The 17,021-nt window shown below is 31.7% G+C and overlaps 1 protein-coding gene across 2 annotated transcripts in view; it reads right to left on the reverse strand.

Annotated features, from left to right (window-relative positions):
- Positions 1–17,021, reverse strand: part of LOC118202402 (nuclear distribution protein nudE homolog 1-B-like) — a 51,561-nt gene that overhangs the window by 24,689 nt on the left and 9,851 nt on the right. For both annotated transcript variants that reach the window (XM_085819025.1, XM_085819024.1), the window contains exons 3-6: positions 12,429–12,582; positions 1,831–1,979; positions 1,640–1,685; positions 1,400–1,490 (exon numbers count right to left, since the gene is read on the reverse strand). In XM_085819025.1, the coding sequence (XP_085675151.1) occupies positions 1,400–1,490; positions 1,640–1,685; positions 1,831–1,979; positions 12,429–12,582 (440 nt within the window). The remainder of the gene's footprint in view (positions 1–1,399; positions 1,491–1,639; positions 1,686–1,830; positions 1,980–12,428; positions 12,583–17,021) is intronic.

The following is a 17,021-nucleotide window of genomic DNA, read 5'->3' on the forward strand; positions in this document are numbered from 1 at the left end:
AAACAATAGTTCAAATAAAGTAATTAATTACAAGACAAAAATAGCATAAAAGCTTTCATTCAGGCCTTCAAACTCTCACTAACTCTCATGAAATAAGTAACACAGATGTTAACAGAAGTAATAGCAAGACATAAGCTGCAGCTGCCAAGTGCCTGTCTTAAGAACACATGAACTAATTTGGATACTCGTGGAAGCTGACAAATGTAGAAATGAAACTAAATAATAATAAGATAATGGGTTAATAAACATAAAACTCTCTACTGGCTACAAAGCAGCTTTATCAGCCTCTAATGGTGAGCCTCACCTGACTGCTGCTATATTTACTTAAATCCTGTTAAAGTTGCAAGATTCCAACCTGTGTACTTCAAAGTTACATTTGAAGTGAGGAATCTTAAGAACTGATAGACAAATAATCGCTTGAGTTCATCAGACAGAGAACAAAACCTGAGAAGGGTTAAATTACCTTTTACTATTCCAAATAAAGTTTAACAGATGACTCCTTTCTTGGAGTTACAATAAAGCCTCCACTTGGGTTTGAATTCAGGAAGCTAAGAACTAAAACAACTAATCTAACTAATAAGATATAGCCAAAACTATCAAGATTCTAACAGAGTTGGCCCCTTAATGCTAAATAATGTGAAGCTATCAAGGGCCTAAAATACAGCTGAGTGTAATAATAGCTTAAGAGAGAAAGTAGCCTAACAAGCCGAGCACGTGCTAGTCAGAATCCCTGGCTCACGAAGTCAGCAGAATTTCACAGTTAAATACTTCTCCTCATTTGCATTCAAACACGATTCTGAAATACGTTCTGGCTGGAAAGCGTAAGCTGAAATTCAGGAAGACAGGAAAGTAACTTTTAATTAAAGAACCGTTAGAAAAATTAACATAAATCTTATAAAGTAGGCATTAGAAATTCATCTCTTTCAAGTATCCTCTAAAAATAAATCATAAAGTTAGAAGAAATGCAAAATGACAAAATGCGATCCTCATGAATTGGTGGTGGTTGTATGGAAAGATTTCAATTCCTCCTAAAAAGTTAGGATCTTTCTATAGTACCAACAATCATTCTCTTGTTTTAATTGTTTAAATTTATTTTTTGTTAATTAAGCATTTTAATTACCAATTCCAGTTTGAACAATAATATGCATTTACTATCTAAATTTCACTTCACATTTTCTAGAAGATAATTTTTTCATTTATGTATTCTGTATCTGAGAATTCTATGTAATTTTAAGAGGCCTTCTGATTAGCTTTTTTTTTTTTTTTTTTTTTTTTTAACTAGTGTACTAAATTTTCCTGATTTTTAAAATCAGCAACATTTATGGACATAAAAAAACTTTACAACTCTATATCAGCTACTATCTCATAAACTTTCTGTAATATAAATGTAGTTCTATACCTCTGGACTCATCTTTAAGCCTTTGTACTGTTACTTTCAAAACTTCTTTCTCATCAAGCTCACTTTCTAAAAAGGCATTCCTTTCAATTGCCTGGAAAGACAAAAATTTAAACAAAATGTGTTCACCAAAACACTTTAATTTTAATGTAGGAATAATAATAATCACAGTAATCACACTAAAAAAAATATTTTCTCCTACCATACAAAGAATGATTTCATTCTGTAGTATGTTATAAATACCTGATTCAATCTAGCTTCAAAATCTTCCAGTGACGATACTGCTGCCCTATAAAAAATAATATAATGAAAAAAAAAAAGATTCCAAGGAAGAAGAGGATTTAAAATATATAAAATGCAAAATTTCCCAATAAGTTAAAAAGATAAAATTAATATTAGGCTCTACATTTTAAAATTTGAGTTACAGAAGTTACCTTTTCGCTCTCTCTAGATCATCATTTAATTGCTCTAATTCCCTAATATATTTCTGCAAATCATCTCGAGTTGCTTTTACACGTGACAATTCTTCTTCAAGATTTGCTATTTGTGTCTGGCTGTCCACCTGTGTTTTTTGCAGTTTGTCCTAAAAATAGTAAATTAGCAAAAATTCTTTCAAAAAACTATTATTACATTACATAGCAAACTTTTAGAACAGATATTTCTCCATTATCTTGAACAAGTATGTAAACAGAATATCATTATACATGTACAATACAAAGATCCAGAATCATTGAATTTCATTTCAGATATTTCCAGATTTTATGCCATCAGATAAAATTTAGTAAGAAGAACGTAAAAGTGGATGGGTCACAGGATTTCTCCACTGGTCATAGAGGTATAATTTTGAGAGAAAGCCCCCTTCCCAAAGGACGGTCCAAGGGTCTCCTGCCCCTCTTTTCCTACCACAAGCTCTCAAGCTTTCAGCTCACTATGTGTTTTGAGTGTTCCCTTGCTGCACAGATGCTATAACACTTACAAAAATATATAGCTTCTCTGGGATATGAACCCAGTCCCATTGTTATGGCAGTCATTGTCACTAAGCACTATAGCCACTGGGCAGCTAATAATCAGGCTAATTGGTTGGTGAGATTCTTGATGCATAATCTAAGAGATTATGATGTACCAAACACATAATCCCTAAAAAAAATGAAATAGGCTGCATCAAACCCACATGATGAATGCAAGTATAAAACTAAATAAAATATCAATACATATAGTAAAGATATTAAAAATTAATCTATTTAAAAAGATTCAACTTAAATAATAAAAACCAATCTCTCTCAAATACTGAAATAGATTAAAACTAAACACTGTTCCGATTAAATTGTCAAGAGGTAAGTCAGAGAAATTAAAATATTTTAAATGAAAGACCTTAAAATATACACACTCTACTAAAATGTAACACACCGACAAAGGGGAATTACACTTTATACAAATGGACTCGCTGTCAGGTTTCGAAAATAATTATATATAACATGAGAGTGGCCAATTCTGAGCTGAGACAAAGAACGTCCTCTCTTTGGCTTCTAAGTCTCCCAGTCTTCTTCCACACTAGATTATAAGTTTCTCAACTTGATATAAAAATGAATGTCCCAAAATCGCTGCCATTTGTTGACAATATTCTGCTTTATGACCATACTGATATCTTTACAAAGAACAATCTGACTGGATATTTCAATAGCAAACTTAGCTGTGCTATCTGTCAGTGCTTTTTATTTCCACATGTATGGAAACATAGCAGTAAAGTATTTGGTAACTTTGTTTCCTCAAGTACAAATTTAGCTTGTCACATCAACAACTACTGTATTCTGCACGTCAAAAAATGTTTAGGGCACTTAACGTATCAAATTATGTATTTCCTACAGTGCAGTTTAAATGAAGGAAAAGGCATAACATATAGCAGTTAATTCAGAGGTCAAGACTGGGCAAATATATTACAAACCAATACCCTTAAAGTGACAAGAATATATGTAATATAATCTGTCTTCTTTTAAGTTTTTAAGGGCACTGTATCTGCCTTATATATATATATAAATATATAAGTTTAGTGGTATATTAAGAATTAGTACTGGTGGTGTTTTTGGTACAGCTTTCGCCGACAGTGGTGCTAGTCACTCAATCGCAAGTGAATCCTTCTATCATATTCTGCAGAAACAAGATGCAGTATTTGAAAAGACAACACTACAGGTGTCTTTCGCTGATGGTTTGGTATCTGAAAAAAATCGTACCGAACAAATTATTCTTCTTGAAGGCAGAGAGTTCAAAACTCCACTCCTTGTGTTGCCTGATGCAAAAAATAACTCGACTCTGTAGGAATTGACTTCAAAAAGCTAAAATTGTTTTAAATCTTGCTGAAAATAAGTGGAACTTTTCTGATGAACTTCAAAGAAAATATAGCTTTGTGAAACCTCATCAATCTCAAGCACTGGAAGAAATCCCAGTTGTTGTAAACAATTACCAACTACGGGAAAATGAAGGACAACAATTAACTACATCCCAATGACTTGCAACTGATGCATTGCTTAACAAATATCACACTGTCTTCAAAGTAGGGGGAGAAGCCACTCCATTCATTGAACATCATACTAACACAAGAAACAGACTCCCTGTTTCAGTCCCTCTATATCAGATGAGCCCAAGTAAGAAATAACTGTTGAAAAAGGAACTTGATTCCCTTCTGAAACAAAGTATCATAAAATAATGTGAAAGCCCCTATGCCTCTCCTGTGGTTCTGATTCCCAAGGCAGATGGAAAAGAACGGTTATGCACTAAATATCATAACCTAAATGCTCAGACCATTCCAGACACTTAACCTTTGCCACGTACAGACAGACACTTATCCTTTGCCACGTACAGATGATTTGTTGAATGAAGCAAAACCAACACACCTTATACGTCAACTATTGACTTAGGTCAGGTTATCATCTGGTGAGAGTAGCTGAAGAAGATCAAAATAAGACTGCTTTTGTTTGCTTTTTTGGTACATATAAATTTACCCAAATGCCCTTCGGATTGAGAAACGCTCCTGCCACCCTTTCTAGATTGATAGATAAGTTCTGTTCTGGCCTGAATAATGTGTTCGCTTTGTCATATTTAGATGATATCATTGTGCTGTTATCTAGCTTCGAAAAGCATCTATCTGACTTAGAGCAAGTTTTCCAATGTTTATCGTTATTTAAACTCAATGCTAACCATGAGAAATGCCACTTCTATTGTGAAAAAATGAAATATTTAGGCCATTACATTACTAAGGATGCTATAGCTGTTGATCCACACAAGACCGCTGCCAGTGCAGATATGCTATCGACGAAAACTGTTAAGCAAGTGCAATCGTTTGTACAAACTTGTTCCTAGTATAGTCGATATACTTAAAATTTTTCTCAAATAGCCAAACCGCTAACGAATTTAACGAAGAAGAAAGCAATGTGGAATGTGGAACCACAATAGGAAAATGCTTTCCAAGAGCTGAAATCCAAATTAATTAGCCCACCGATTCTTAAGCAAGCTGATGGAATAAAGCCTTTTATCATTCGCACAGATGCTAGCAATGTAGCCACTGGAGCAGTGTTACTACAAAGGGAGAAAAATGAAGAACCACCCTATAGAATATGCCAGCCCCTTGCTGACATCAGAACAAAACTATTCCACCATAGAAAAAGTAGCCTTAGCAGTAGTATGGGCACTCCACAAATCTAGAGGATATGTTGAAAGCCAGTCTATCACAATCACGTCTGACCACCAACCATTGAAGTGGCTGATGTTTTTAAAGTCATCAACTGGTAGGCTCGCAAGATGGGTCTCCTGCTGATGAAAATTTTTTGCTTTTGATGAAGGGAAACCTGTTTTGCCCTCGAAATCGATTGGGATTTTATGAAATAGATATACAGTCAAAAGTCGTTAATTCGGACACCCATAATCCGGAATGATCTATAATCCAGACCTCAAAGCTACAAACTTTCTGCGCATGCATCGCGTTGACGCATGCGCATAAGACTTTTACGGCTGCGAATATGCATGCGCGCAAGCACATAATACGTTTGCGCATGCGTGTTTGATGTATAACGGACGGTATAAGCTAAGCTGTTAATGTTGCAGATTGCGTTGTTCCTTAATCTTCGAAATGGATCCGGCTTATTATTTTTTGCAGACTGTTAGAGCAATTTTATAAAAGTAAGCTTGAACTTTCGATTATGGCAAATAGAATTTCCGATATATATTTACTAATATGTAAAGGATCTACAAACCGAAAGTATGTTTAGAAGTCCATTAACTCTTTCGCATCGAGAGACGACCAAATCTGTTTTCAACAAACATCGAAAACGCCCGTGTTTACGAATTTGTCTTGGAATAGTTTTCCTTTCCCCCTTTTGCGGTTTCATCCATTCATCCATTGTGCGCAGTTTCACCTTAGGGCCGGATTGCACCTGCGAACGTCAATAGCTTTCCGTATTTCTCCTTTATTTGCTTCAAAAGAATGATTAACATGTCTTTTAACAACACGCGAAACCAATGAGCCATACACTAACGTGGAGGGGAAAGAACTAGGTAGAAAATAAACGAGGCGTTGGGGCGGTTTGCCGTTGCCTGAATGAACGGGCGCTACGGGCGATTTCGATGTGAAAGAGTTAAAAAAAAGTGGAATTGCTGCAAAAAATGGATCAAGGCATATCCTTTGTTTCTCAAACCATTCCGAAATCTCTTTTATCAATTTCACGCTGCTCTGCGGCACGGAGGGAAAATGCCGAAATGCCACGGCGCAATGAATTGGAAGTTAATCTGTCAGCACTATCCTTATCTTCAGGGCAGATGTTTTTATTTTATTTCGCTTATAATTCCTTACTAAATGTAATATTTCATCTCAATGTACTCTGTCTTTGATATTATTTAAATCAAGTTCCTCATCATTATAATTTGCTTCTGACAGCGACAAAAGTGACAGAGAGGTTATTGAAAACGAAAACATTTCGATTGACAAATTAATCGGTATTCTCGACACAGCAATTATAGGACTTGAACAGCGGAACTTTGTAACTAAACAAGAAATTATGTCTGTTTAATAGAATTAAAGAGAAAGTATTATCACATGAAATGAAGCAACTTAAACAACTTACATTGAAAGAAATGTTTAATGAAGTACACAAATAAATATTAAGCTTGTTCTTTTTGTAAATTTTGATACCCTTTAGATCATAATTGTTCTTTATTTCATAAATTACGGTTTCATATTTTTAATTTTGTAATTTCTGCATGCCATCTTACCAGATTTAAACTGATGATCTATAATACGGAAAAATCGATAATCCGGAATCGTCGAAGTCCCGACGAGTCCGGATTAACGACTTTTGACTGTATATGAAATAGATAATTTTATGACATTATTATTATTAATATTATTTTTTAAATTCTCTTGCATTTCAGGAACTGTATTAGGTCTATATTTTCTAAATTTAGACATAGAAATAGAGTCTGAACTACTGATCCCCCCCTCCCCCACTTAGGGTTTGCAGTTAACAGATACACTCCGTGGGGATAGCAAATAATCCTATGTGGTTCATACCCATAGTTAGGAGCTATCTATCTCCATGGTGCACTAATACTGCAAAAGTTGGAACACAACACCATGTTAAATTTAATTTATAGTAATATTAAAACATTTAGGTATCCAGGAAAATTGGCCGCTAGAGCATAATATGTTGGCAAAATTAATCTTTCTGTCCATATATTCATACTGCCAATTTCTTGTACATCAGTATTTATGACTTGAACAGAGAAGATATTTTTTTTATCAATATTAGAAAACCTGAACAAAGTACTTCAATATTTGACATTCACAAGTGATTCTGTTATCCTAATATCTTAATTGCCACGAGGACCAGTAGGCAGTTATCTTCACATGCTCGGTATATTTCAAGGGGAATGTAAAACACATCCTTTTGGGGGGGGGGATTGAGCTTTTTTTAATTAAATAGCAATACTACAGTAATTTAAGAAACTAATTTGTTGTATCCAATTTAACTTCCTTTTCTAGGAGAACTTAAGAAAAATTCTTAAAAATCAATTCCATTTGGATTTTGCAAATCATTTTATGTTAAAATAAAACTTCCTGGATGTTATTTTACTCAGTGGGGGTCAAGGCTTCTTGCAGAATGCCGATTTCTTTCTTTCTTTGCAGGCTTTGATCCTAATCTTTCACAGAAAGGCCCAACCATTGGAGGGGGGGACACTCCTATGGTGATAATTGCTTAGGAACAAGAGAGAGCATTAAACAGAAAAAGAGTACTTTTTTTTTTGTATGCATTTACACTTTCATTTTTCTCAAAATTCAAACATTAATGAAAATGAGCTTTAAAAGATAGACTTTCTGAGTTAAAAAAATCTTTGAATAATGAAACTACAAAAGTATAAAAATATACTTAAAATAAAAGGGAGAAAAAACTAATAGTGAAAAAAGATGAAAGAATTTAAAGTATAAAGCAAGAATTTATTTATTTCGAAATGAAAGTTATTTTTTTTATACCTTTCGTATTTGAAAAACTATTAGAATAAAAGATAACAAATAAATGGAATAAAAATTTTAAGAAAGAAAAAGAAATATAGAATACTTAATCAATCAGTAATATAGCAAATTTCAAATGTGAAAATATTTACCCCTGCTAATTCCTAAGCTTAAGAAAGTAGATATCTGCTTATTATTTCACTCATATCTGCATTATTATTTCATTTATAATCATGCAATAATAAAAAAGGAGTACCATAAAAAATAAAGTTGAAAATTCACAAAGACAGAAATAATTTTGAAAGCTGCACAAACAAGAAGATAACATGCAGAGACACTAGGTTCCCGCTCCCCTTGAAGTAAAAAATATGAAAATTCAGTAATGCATTTGAATTAATGTCTAAACACTGTTTTGATACTTTAGTACAGGTTATATAACATTATATCACAAATATTTTTATTTTGTGAAATGTCATTTAGATTTTTATTGTAATTGTTTATTTCTTCTTACAATCATGTTTAAAGATTCTTATTATAGAGAGAAATTTTCTTTACTAAAATCAACAAGTATCAATCGTCAAATATTAAGCATTTAGAATATGTATAAGTTACAGTTTTGTCATAAATCAGGCTTTCGAAAATGGATGCTTTAGAAATGATTATATGAGGTTACAGAATTGGATATATTTTAGTCTTTATAACACTTTGTTTAGATTCTTACTGCAATGCTTGAATCTTCTTAATATTGTGTTTTTACGATTTCTTATTTTCTTTTACCACAATCAATAAGTATCAGTTGTTAGAATGTGATTTAATAATACGTATTTTATTTGATGCGTAAATAATATTTTGTGTAAAAATATTAAGTTTGTACAAATTATAATGTTATCGGAATAAACTTTTGAATATTTGATGCTTTAATAATGATTGTACAAGGTTACTAAATCAAATGTTCTTTTGTCTTCATAAAATTTCATTTAGAATTTTATTTCAGAGTTTGCTTCTTTTACAATTAGAATATTAAAAATAATTTTTAATGCAGCTTTTGAGTAAAACGTAAAAAGATGTTAATAAGATTAGTTTGGTTCTTCACAACAGTTCATATTATAGAAAGATTTATGCAATACAGTCAGGGCCAACATGTGAATGATCTGATAAAAGTGAAGCCCGTGATAGCTATCCACCAAAGGGAAGTTCTCATATAGGTCTTTGTAGGGAAACTGTCTTGCATTCGCATTAAAAAGATAACTATTCATTGTTTGTAGAAACATATCATTTGGTTATTTGTTGAGAGATATCCACAACTATTGGTTATTTGTAGAAACATATCAAAGACTTTTTCCTTTTTCAAATCAAAATGTAAGAGAAGAAATTAAGAGAAGTCGTCATGAAATACTCTGTTATTATGTAAACATATTTTTATGACATTTTTTTTTCAGATTAAAGAGTTCTTAAAATTTCAGCAATATGTACAACTTAATCATATTCATTTAGACTGCTGCTGAAGAACCAGGAATTCCAGTTACATGATGAATTTTTAATGTGATACTTTGTCCTGAAATATTCAGTATTATACAGTCAAAAGTCGTTAATCCGGACTCGTTGGGTCTTCGGCAATTCCAGATTATCGATTTTTCCGGATTATAGATCATCAGTTTAAATCTAGTAAGATGGCATGCAGAAATTATAAAATTAAAAATATGAAACTGTATTTTATGAAATAAAGAGCAATTATGATCTAAAGGGTATCAAAATTTACAAAAAAAAAAAAAAAAAAAAAACTTCATATTTATTTGTTTAATTTATTGAACATTTCTTTCAATGTAAGTTGTTTAAGTTGCTTTGTTTTATGTGATAATACTTTCTCTTTAATTCTATAAACAGACATAATTTCTTGTTCAGTTATAAAGTTCCGCTGTTCAAGTCCTATAATTGCTGTGTCGAGAATACCGACTAATTTGTCAATCGAAATTTTTTCGTTTTCAATAACCTCTGTGTCACTTTCTTCACTATCGGAAGTGAATTGTAATGACGAGGAATTTGATTTAAATCATATCAAAGACGGAGTACATCGAGATGAAATACTACATTTAGTAAGGAATTATAAGCCAAATAAAATAAAAACATCTGCCCTGAAGATAAGGATAGTGCTGATAGATCAACTTCCAATTCATTGCGTGCCGCGGCGTTTCCCCCCATCCCCCACCGCAGAGCAGCATGAAATTGATAAACAGATTTCGGAATGGTTAGAGAAACAAAGGATATGCCTTTATCCATTTTTTGCAGCAATTCCACTTTTTGTTTAATGGACTTCGAACCATACTTTTGCTTTGTAGATCCTTTACATATTAGTAAATATATATCGGAAATTCTATTTGACATAATCGTAAGTTCAAGCTTACTTTTATAAAATTGCTCTAACAGTCTGCAAAAAATTATAAGCCGGATCCAATTCGAAGATTCAGGAACAATGCAATCTGCAACATTAACTGAATTAGATAATTTTAGCTTTGCTTATACCATCCGTTATACATTAAACATGCAAGCACAAATGTATTATGCTCATGCACACATCTATATTCGTAGCCGTAAAAGTCTTACGCGCATGCGTCAATGCGACGCACAGAAAGTTTGTAGCTTTGAGGTCCGGATTATAGATCCTTCCAGATTATGGGTGTCCGAATTAACGACTTTTGACTGTATATCACATTTATGTGTTCCCATATAAACAAATGTAAATTTCATTAATTAAAAGCGGATAACAAAGTGCTCAAGTTTACGATGGGAATTTTGAATTAATAAATTATCTTAGCGTGAACATGCATGTAAGCTTACCAAATGCTCTGAAATGGGATACTAGATTTAAGAAATGTTTGTCAAGTTAATATAATAATTAGATTGTAGAACTAAATAAATAGCCTTGCTTGTACCTTGTGAAACCTGCAGTCTACTGTAAAATAAACATTTTCGTACTTTGACTTTATTTCAGTTGTCAAGATTCAGTTATCGAACTGCCATCCATTTATATATAAAAAAACATGGAAAATACATTGCTTACTGTGATCTACAATTAAGTTAATATGATCAAAATATTAAAGAATATTTTTTTTAAACTGAAGTAAAGTCACCTAATAAGGTCAAAATAAAAATTTGGCAAGTTACAGAGAAATATCACAAAGTAAGAGACTAAATCACTTAACAGATTGATTTTAAACAACCATTTAAAATTAAGCAAAGAAAGCAACTTTAGTTTGGGATAGATTTTGAATAAATCTATCAATTTTGAGGGCAGGCAGATACAGGACACTCTTCTTCAGAAGAGTGTTCCCCTTTACTCTGTTTCTGGGAAGGCGACATGAAAACATTTACAAGTTTGTGCCTAAATTTTAATTTTACATTGCCATGATCTCTTTAAACAAAGAATGCCACCAACTATTATAATATTAGGGGTTCATCATTGGTGAAATTATTTCCAGAAACGTTTTAATGTTTGGTTTCTTTAATTATTGTGAAGCATACTAAGGCTGTATACCTAAGGGAAGGAATACCTTTGTGGAGGTTTTTCTAATGGAAAATGACTCATATACACATGGGAAAACACATGAAAACACTCATACAGCCTGCTGTAATCCTGGAATTGAACTAAGGTTAGAACTACTAGCGTTCAGTAACTTTACCACTCAGCTATTGGTAGGGCTCCAGAAATATTATGAACTGTTCATAAATCAACTTTTGCATTAAAGACACTGTGAATTGTTCATAAACACATTTATTTCCCTTTTCCTAATTAAAATGTTGTGAAATCACCTATTTATATCTTTCTGGTTACTAGCCCAAAGGGTGCAGAAGGACTATTAATTTCGTTTTGGCATTTTGCATTGAAAACTTTAAAAGGCTGTATCACTTTTCATATTGTTTTCACTAAATATTAACCCCCTCTATTATATTAAAGAAATTAATTATGAAGAATCTGCATAAATGTATGTATGTTTCTTGCATTATGATAAAATAACGATATCAACAGCCATCAAATTTTTAATGATGTAATCCTCCACTCGAATATGGGCACATCTGGAAGACGGAATTTGTTTTATTAGCTATTTCATATTTTGTAAAACTTAAACAAATTTTTGATTAACAAACTGAATGCTTTCAAAGCAAGCAATGGCAACACTGAATGGGGGGGGGAAATTATCTCCAGCGTGCGAGATTGTATCAGAAATTCTAAAGATATGCTCTTTATAATTATTTTGTGATATTGCTGTCGAATTGAATTTTACGATTTAAGTGCAAAGAACATCACATTTAATAAATAAAGGTAACACACAAAACATTAAAAAAAAGCCCCTTTGGGCAGAACATAAAATCTAAAAATTTTCAGATTTTTTATTTGTTTCTTTTTATTCTAAATTAGTTATCTATTTTGAAAGCCATCCTTTTCTCATCGTTTCATGTTATCAAAATAGTCATGGACAAATATGATCACATTAAGTGCAACCTACTACAAAATTTTTTAAGAAAAAAAGTAATATAAACCTTGAGTGATTCACATTCAATCTGCAAACGGCTTGAAAGGGATTTTAGTTCTTTATTTCGTGATTCAGTCTGTTCTAGCTGAGCTTCCAATTCTGCTTCAAGTTCTCTGCTACTTTCTTGAAATTCTTCTAAATCTAATTTTGTTTCCTGATACCTGAAATGAATCATTTATTAAAAACATCAATGTACGAATTATAAAATTGTGTATGGCATTATTTTAATGCGAATGATTACAAATAAAAATATCAAAATACAACCATGTTTTATAATCAGGTGAGTGGCAAAACTCGTTTCAGCTACTTTTTACAAGTATGTAGATTTTTAAGAGATGATTGATAAGGAAAGAATTTAATTCCAAAACACGTTCATACTGTATACATGTACTGACCCTCTTACATATATTATTCTTTATTAATATATAAGAATGAAAGAAGCATACAAAAGAAAAAAAAAAGTTGTTTTGGCATAACTGAAAATTATTCTACAAAAAAGTATGTACAATGAAAATCCTTTATGCTAAGCAGAATTAGAGATATTAAAACATTCAACTTTGCACAGAAAAGATCTAGGTACCCTGCTGTTATCAGGACTAGATTCAAAAGTGTATGCACGTACATATATATATGTGTACACACACAGATACGTACATACACATACATTTGTGGACCTGGTCCTGATAACAGAACAGTACCAAGATCTATAATTGGAAATTAGTAACAAAAACATATATTTACAAAATTGCTAAGTAGATATATAATGAATCAGATGATGATTTAGATGTGATAAGTTCAGTGCTACGCTACATGAATATAAAATACACTTTCGGAAAATCCCTCAAGCGTTTAGATTAAATTGTAAGAATTTATTGTTCACAAGCTGTGCTTACATTATTATTTACTAATTCAGTTATGAGCAGAATAATAATAACACAAGTTTTAAATTAAAGGAGAATTAAATCATATTTTACATTTTCTTATTCCAAGGTCAGTACATATATAAATATATAAACAATATTAAGATATAACAATTATCATTTACATATGTAACTGAACTGGTTAAGAACAAAAATCATTTATGTCCAAAAATTTTCAAATTCGCCTTTGTATCAAATCTTGTCTAGGGATGGCCTGTTCTGAGCAAAAAAATTATGGGTTAAAGGATTGAGTCAATAAATGCAAAGCCATATATATATCAAGCAAGGTAGTAATTACAATATTGAATTTGGTCTAGAAAACATCTTGTGCAATATGCTGCAAAATAGAAATAGTAAAATAGAAATTGTAGTAAGCTTGCCTAAAAGTTACCAGGAGCTGTTGCTCCAAAAAGTTCAACACGTTTTAAAAAATTAATACATATAAAAATCAAACCATTAAACATGTAAAACATTAAAAAACAGAATCAGATAAAAAAGTAAGCGGAAAATGGTAAATTAGCCTAACTCGACTTCCAAACTGGCTTTTCAAGGGAAATTTAATTTGTTTGAATGTCGAATCAAGCTAACCCCATTACGCGTTTCGCCGAAACAGACAATTGAAACTTTTTCGCTACAAAATTTTTTTAATTTAGACAAAGTGTCTTGGAAAATTTTAATAGTCTCAATTCTCTGTTCCAATTTCCCGACGCGTCCGCACAAAATGACACATTAAGGTGTTAAAATATGTTAAAACTATTCCGAAACATCTTAAATCTAGACTAAAATAAAAATAAAAATAAAAACAAAAATAAATAGCGGTCTGCTATTAGTCCTAAATATAAAAAAACATACGGGCTGGGCCTGCAAGCTTAAAGATTAACAATTTTATATATTGTAGAAATCTGTAATGAAAATCTGTAATTAAAATAAAGGAAAATTAAGATGATAACCAACAAAGTGGGTCTTGCTAAGATAAAAGAAAAAGTTGTAACAAAAGAAACAAAAAACTGACCTGTGGCGATGCAGAGCTCTCTCTCTTAAAACTAGTTGAAAAGTAGTTGTAATTCCCTTCTGTGTACTTCATTCTTGTGACGTATGTGGGGGGGAGCGAAGTTCTGTGGGCATCAGCCAATACAAAGAGATTTTCCGTTAGCTGCAACTCGTCTCCTATTATCGAAGGGGGTCGGAAAACTCGGAAAAACACGAAAAGATTTCAAAAATGGCACCTGACATGTAGTTGGAAGGAAAAAATTTGTGACTGAAAGTTAAAATGGCTAATTCAGCTAAAACTACAAAAACTTGGCCACAAAAGCAAGAGTAAAAGGAAAAAACAGTCATTTGTTAAAAAAGTCGTAATTCTAGGCTAGCGGGCGATCAAGCTACTATGAAAAATGAAAAGGCCCAATTTGTTAATAAAAGCAGTAAAATTGGCCATTATAGAAATTTAAAACTATTTACACAATAGTATTTAAAAGTAAAGTGCCAAAATTTTGGAGGAAAGAGAATGAATAAACAAGAATTATCTGTACATTTTTACATTAGATTCTCTGAATCAGTCATCCATCTTAAACCGTCCTTCGGGCTTTAGGCATAAAATATCATAATCTAATTCAAAAAATCTAAAAATAGGTAAGGCTAATGCCAGCTTTTGTTAGGGTATTTTTAATTATTTTATGAGGAATTAGGTTACTTTTCAAAATAGTTACGAAGTATAGTATTTCTTCTTGTAAGTGTTTTGCAGTATTGCAAATTCTTTTTATTCTGAGTATCTGTGAATAAATTGTGTTGAGTATGACTCTTTTGGAAATATTTGAATTCCAGTTAGTTAATTTAAGTGTGGAAAAATTAAATTCTCTTCTTTTGTCGTAAACTTTAATAAAATTGTAATCTATAATATGTAAATCAAGGTAGATTACATTATGCTGTTCTGTATTTGTTTTATTTAGTTTTAAGCATGCAGGGTAGATATTAGCAACTTCTATTTTGTTGTAGTTATTAAATGCAATGACATCATCAATATATCTATAGATGTGTTGGTAAAAGATACGTTCTTCTGTACTGAGTGAATGGACATAGGTCAATCCTTTTGTAAACAGGAATAATTCACAGACAGAGCTTGAAAAATTACCGCCCATAGGGATTCCCTGTACTTGTTTATAGATGCTATTGTCAAATTGAATAAAATTATTGAAGAGCATGCTGGAGAGGAATAGTTGCCATTTTTCGTTGCTGAGAATGGTAGAAATTTGCGGAAATAAATCTGGAAGAGCTAGTAAACTTGTAAAAATTTCTTCAAGTGGTAGAGAAGTATAGAGTTTTTCAAAGTCGTAGCAATGGATATGGTCTATTTTAAGTGAAGTCATAGTTTTAAGAACTAGTTCCTTATTAGAGATCATCCAGTTGCAATGCAGACCCTCAAAATCATAGTTATTAATTAGGTCACGTATTATACGAAGGTTTTGTGCAAAGAGATAATCTATTTCTTTGAGATAACTTTTGGTACTATTAGCTATGAACCTGAATTTTATTGGAGACTTATATAAAAATATATATAAAATATATAAATATATAATAATATATATATATATATATATATAAAACAGGGTCAGAAACCAAGAGTCACTGATTCACATGATTTATGCTGATTTATGCATCCTGCTGTTTGTGCCTTGAGAAAAGGCAAAATCCTACCCTTTATGAAACACTGGTTATGTCATTTAAGAGGTTAAAAAACCCAATGCATAAGTTGATGCAAAGGAAGTACACTTTTCACACAATGCACGAAAATTTAAATGTCACAATTCTGTAATGCACTTTGGTGTAAAATGTACTACAGTTAACCTTTCTCTGTCCAATTTAAATTTTAAAGCATTTAAAAAAGGTTCACTATTATTCCTATTCTTGCAGTCATTGCTTGCCAAAAGCTCATACACATTAATCAGTACTTCAATCTGTTTAAATACAGTTAAACTCCACTATAACAAACTTCAAGGTACCAAAAGTTTGGTTTGCTATATCCGATCCAATAAGAAAAATGGATTATTTCACAGAAACATGTAAAATTTGAATGATGAATATATATATATATATATAAAATCTGATTAACATTTAATAGCAATGATTAATTTCATACAGTTATTAAATTCATTATTAGTTCTTTTCTAGTCTCTTCAAAAGTGTTTAGCAAATTCATTGGCTTTTATCTAGATATTGACAGATTACAGTTTAACTGAAAGATGAACCATTTCAGCAACATCTACAACATCTCCAAGTTATATCTTTTTCAACTATTTTCATATCAATTCTTTTCATACGCAGATTAGTTTTTTTAATATGACATAAATTGTAGAGTTCAATAAACTGAATTTCAGGCAGATACTAATTTGACTGCATCCATTTTATATTTTTCAAATAATGTTCAACTTAGCTTCAATGCAAAAACTTTTATAGCTCTCCATGCAGTACAGAGAGCTTGGTCAAAGTATATGTGATAGTAGTTTTGCTCTTCTGAGAAAATATGAAGAAGGAAGATAATTTCATCACTCACATGTCTCACTCAAAGTTCAATGACAATGCAATCATTTTCTTAAGATACATATTGTTGCAATGCAAAGATTCAATAACCTTTATAAAAAATATCTTATGTCTCATGGAAACACTCACATAATTGGCCTTTCTTC

The sequence above is a fragment of the Stegodyphus dumicola genome, chromosome 6, assembly GCF_044657685.1.
Source record: "Stegodyphus dumicola isolate Sdum_Otavi_A_Nest chromosome 6, ASM4465768v1".
Classification (NCBI taxonomy): domain Eukaryota; kingdom Metazoa; phylum Arthropoda; class Arachnida; order Araneae; family Eresidae; genus Stegodyphus; species Stegodyphus dumicola.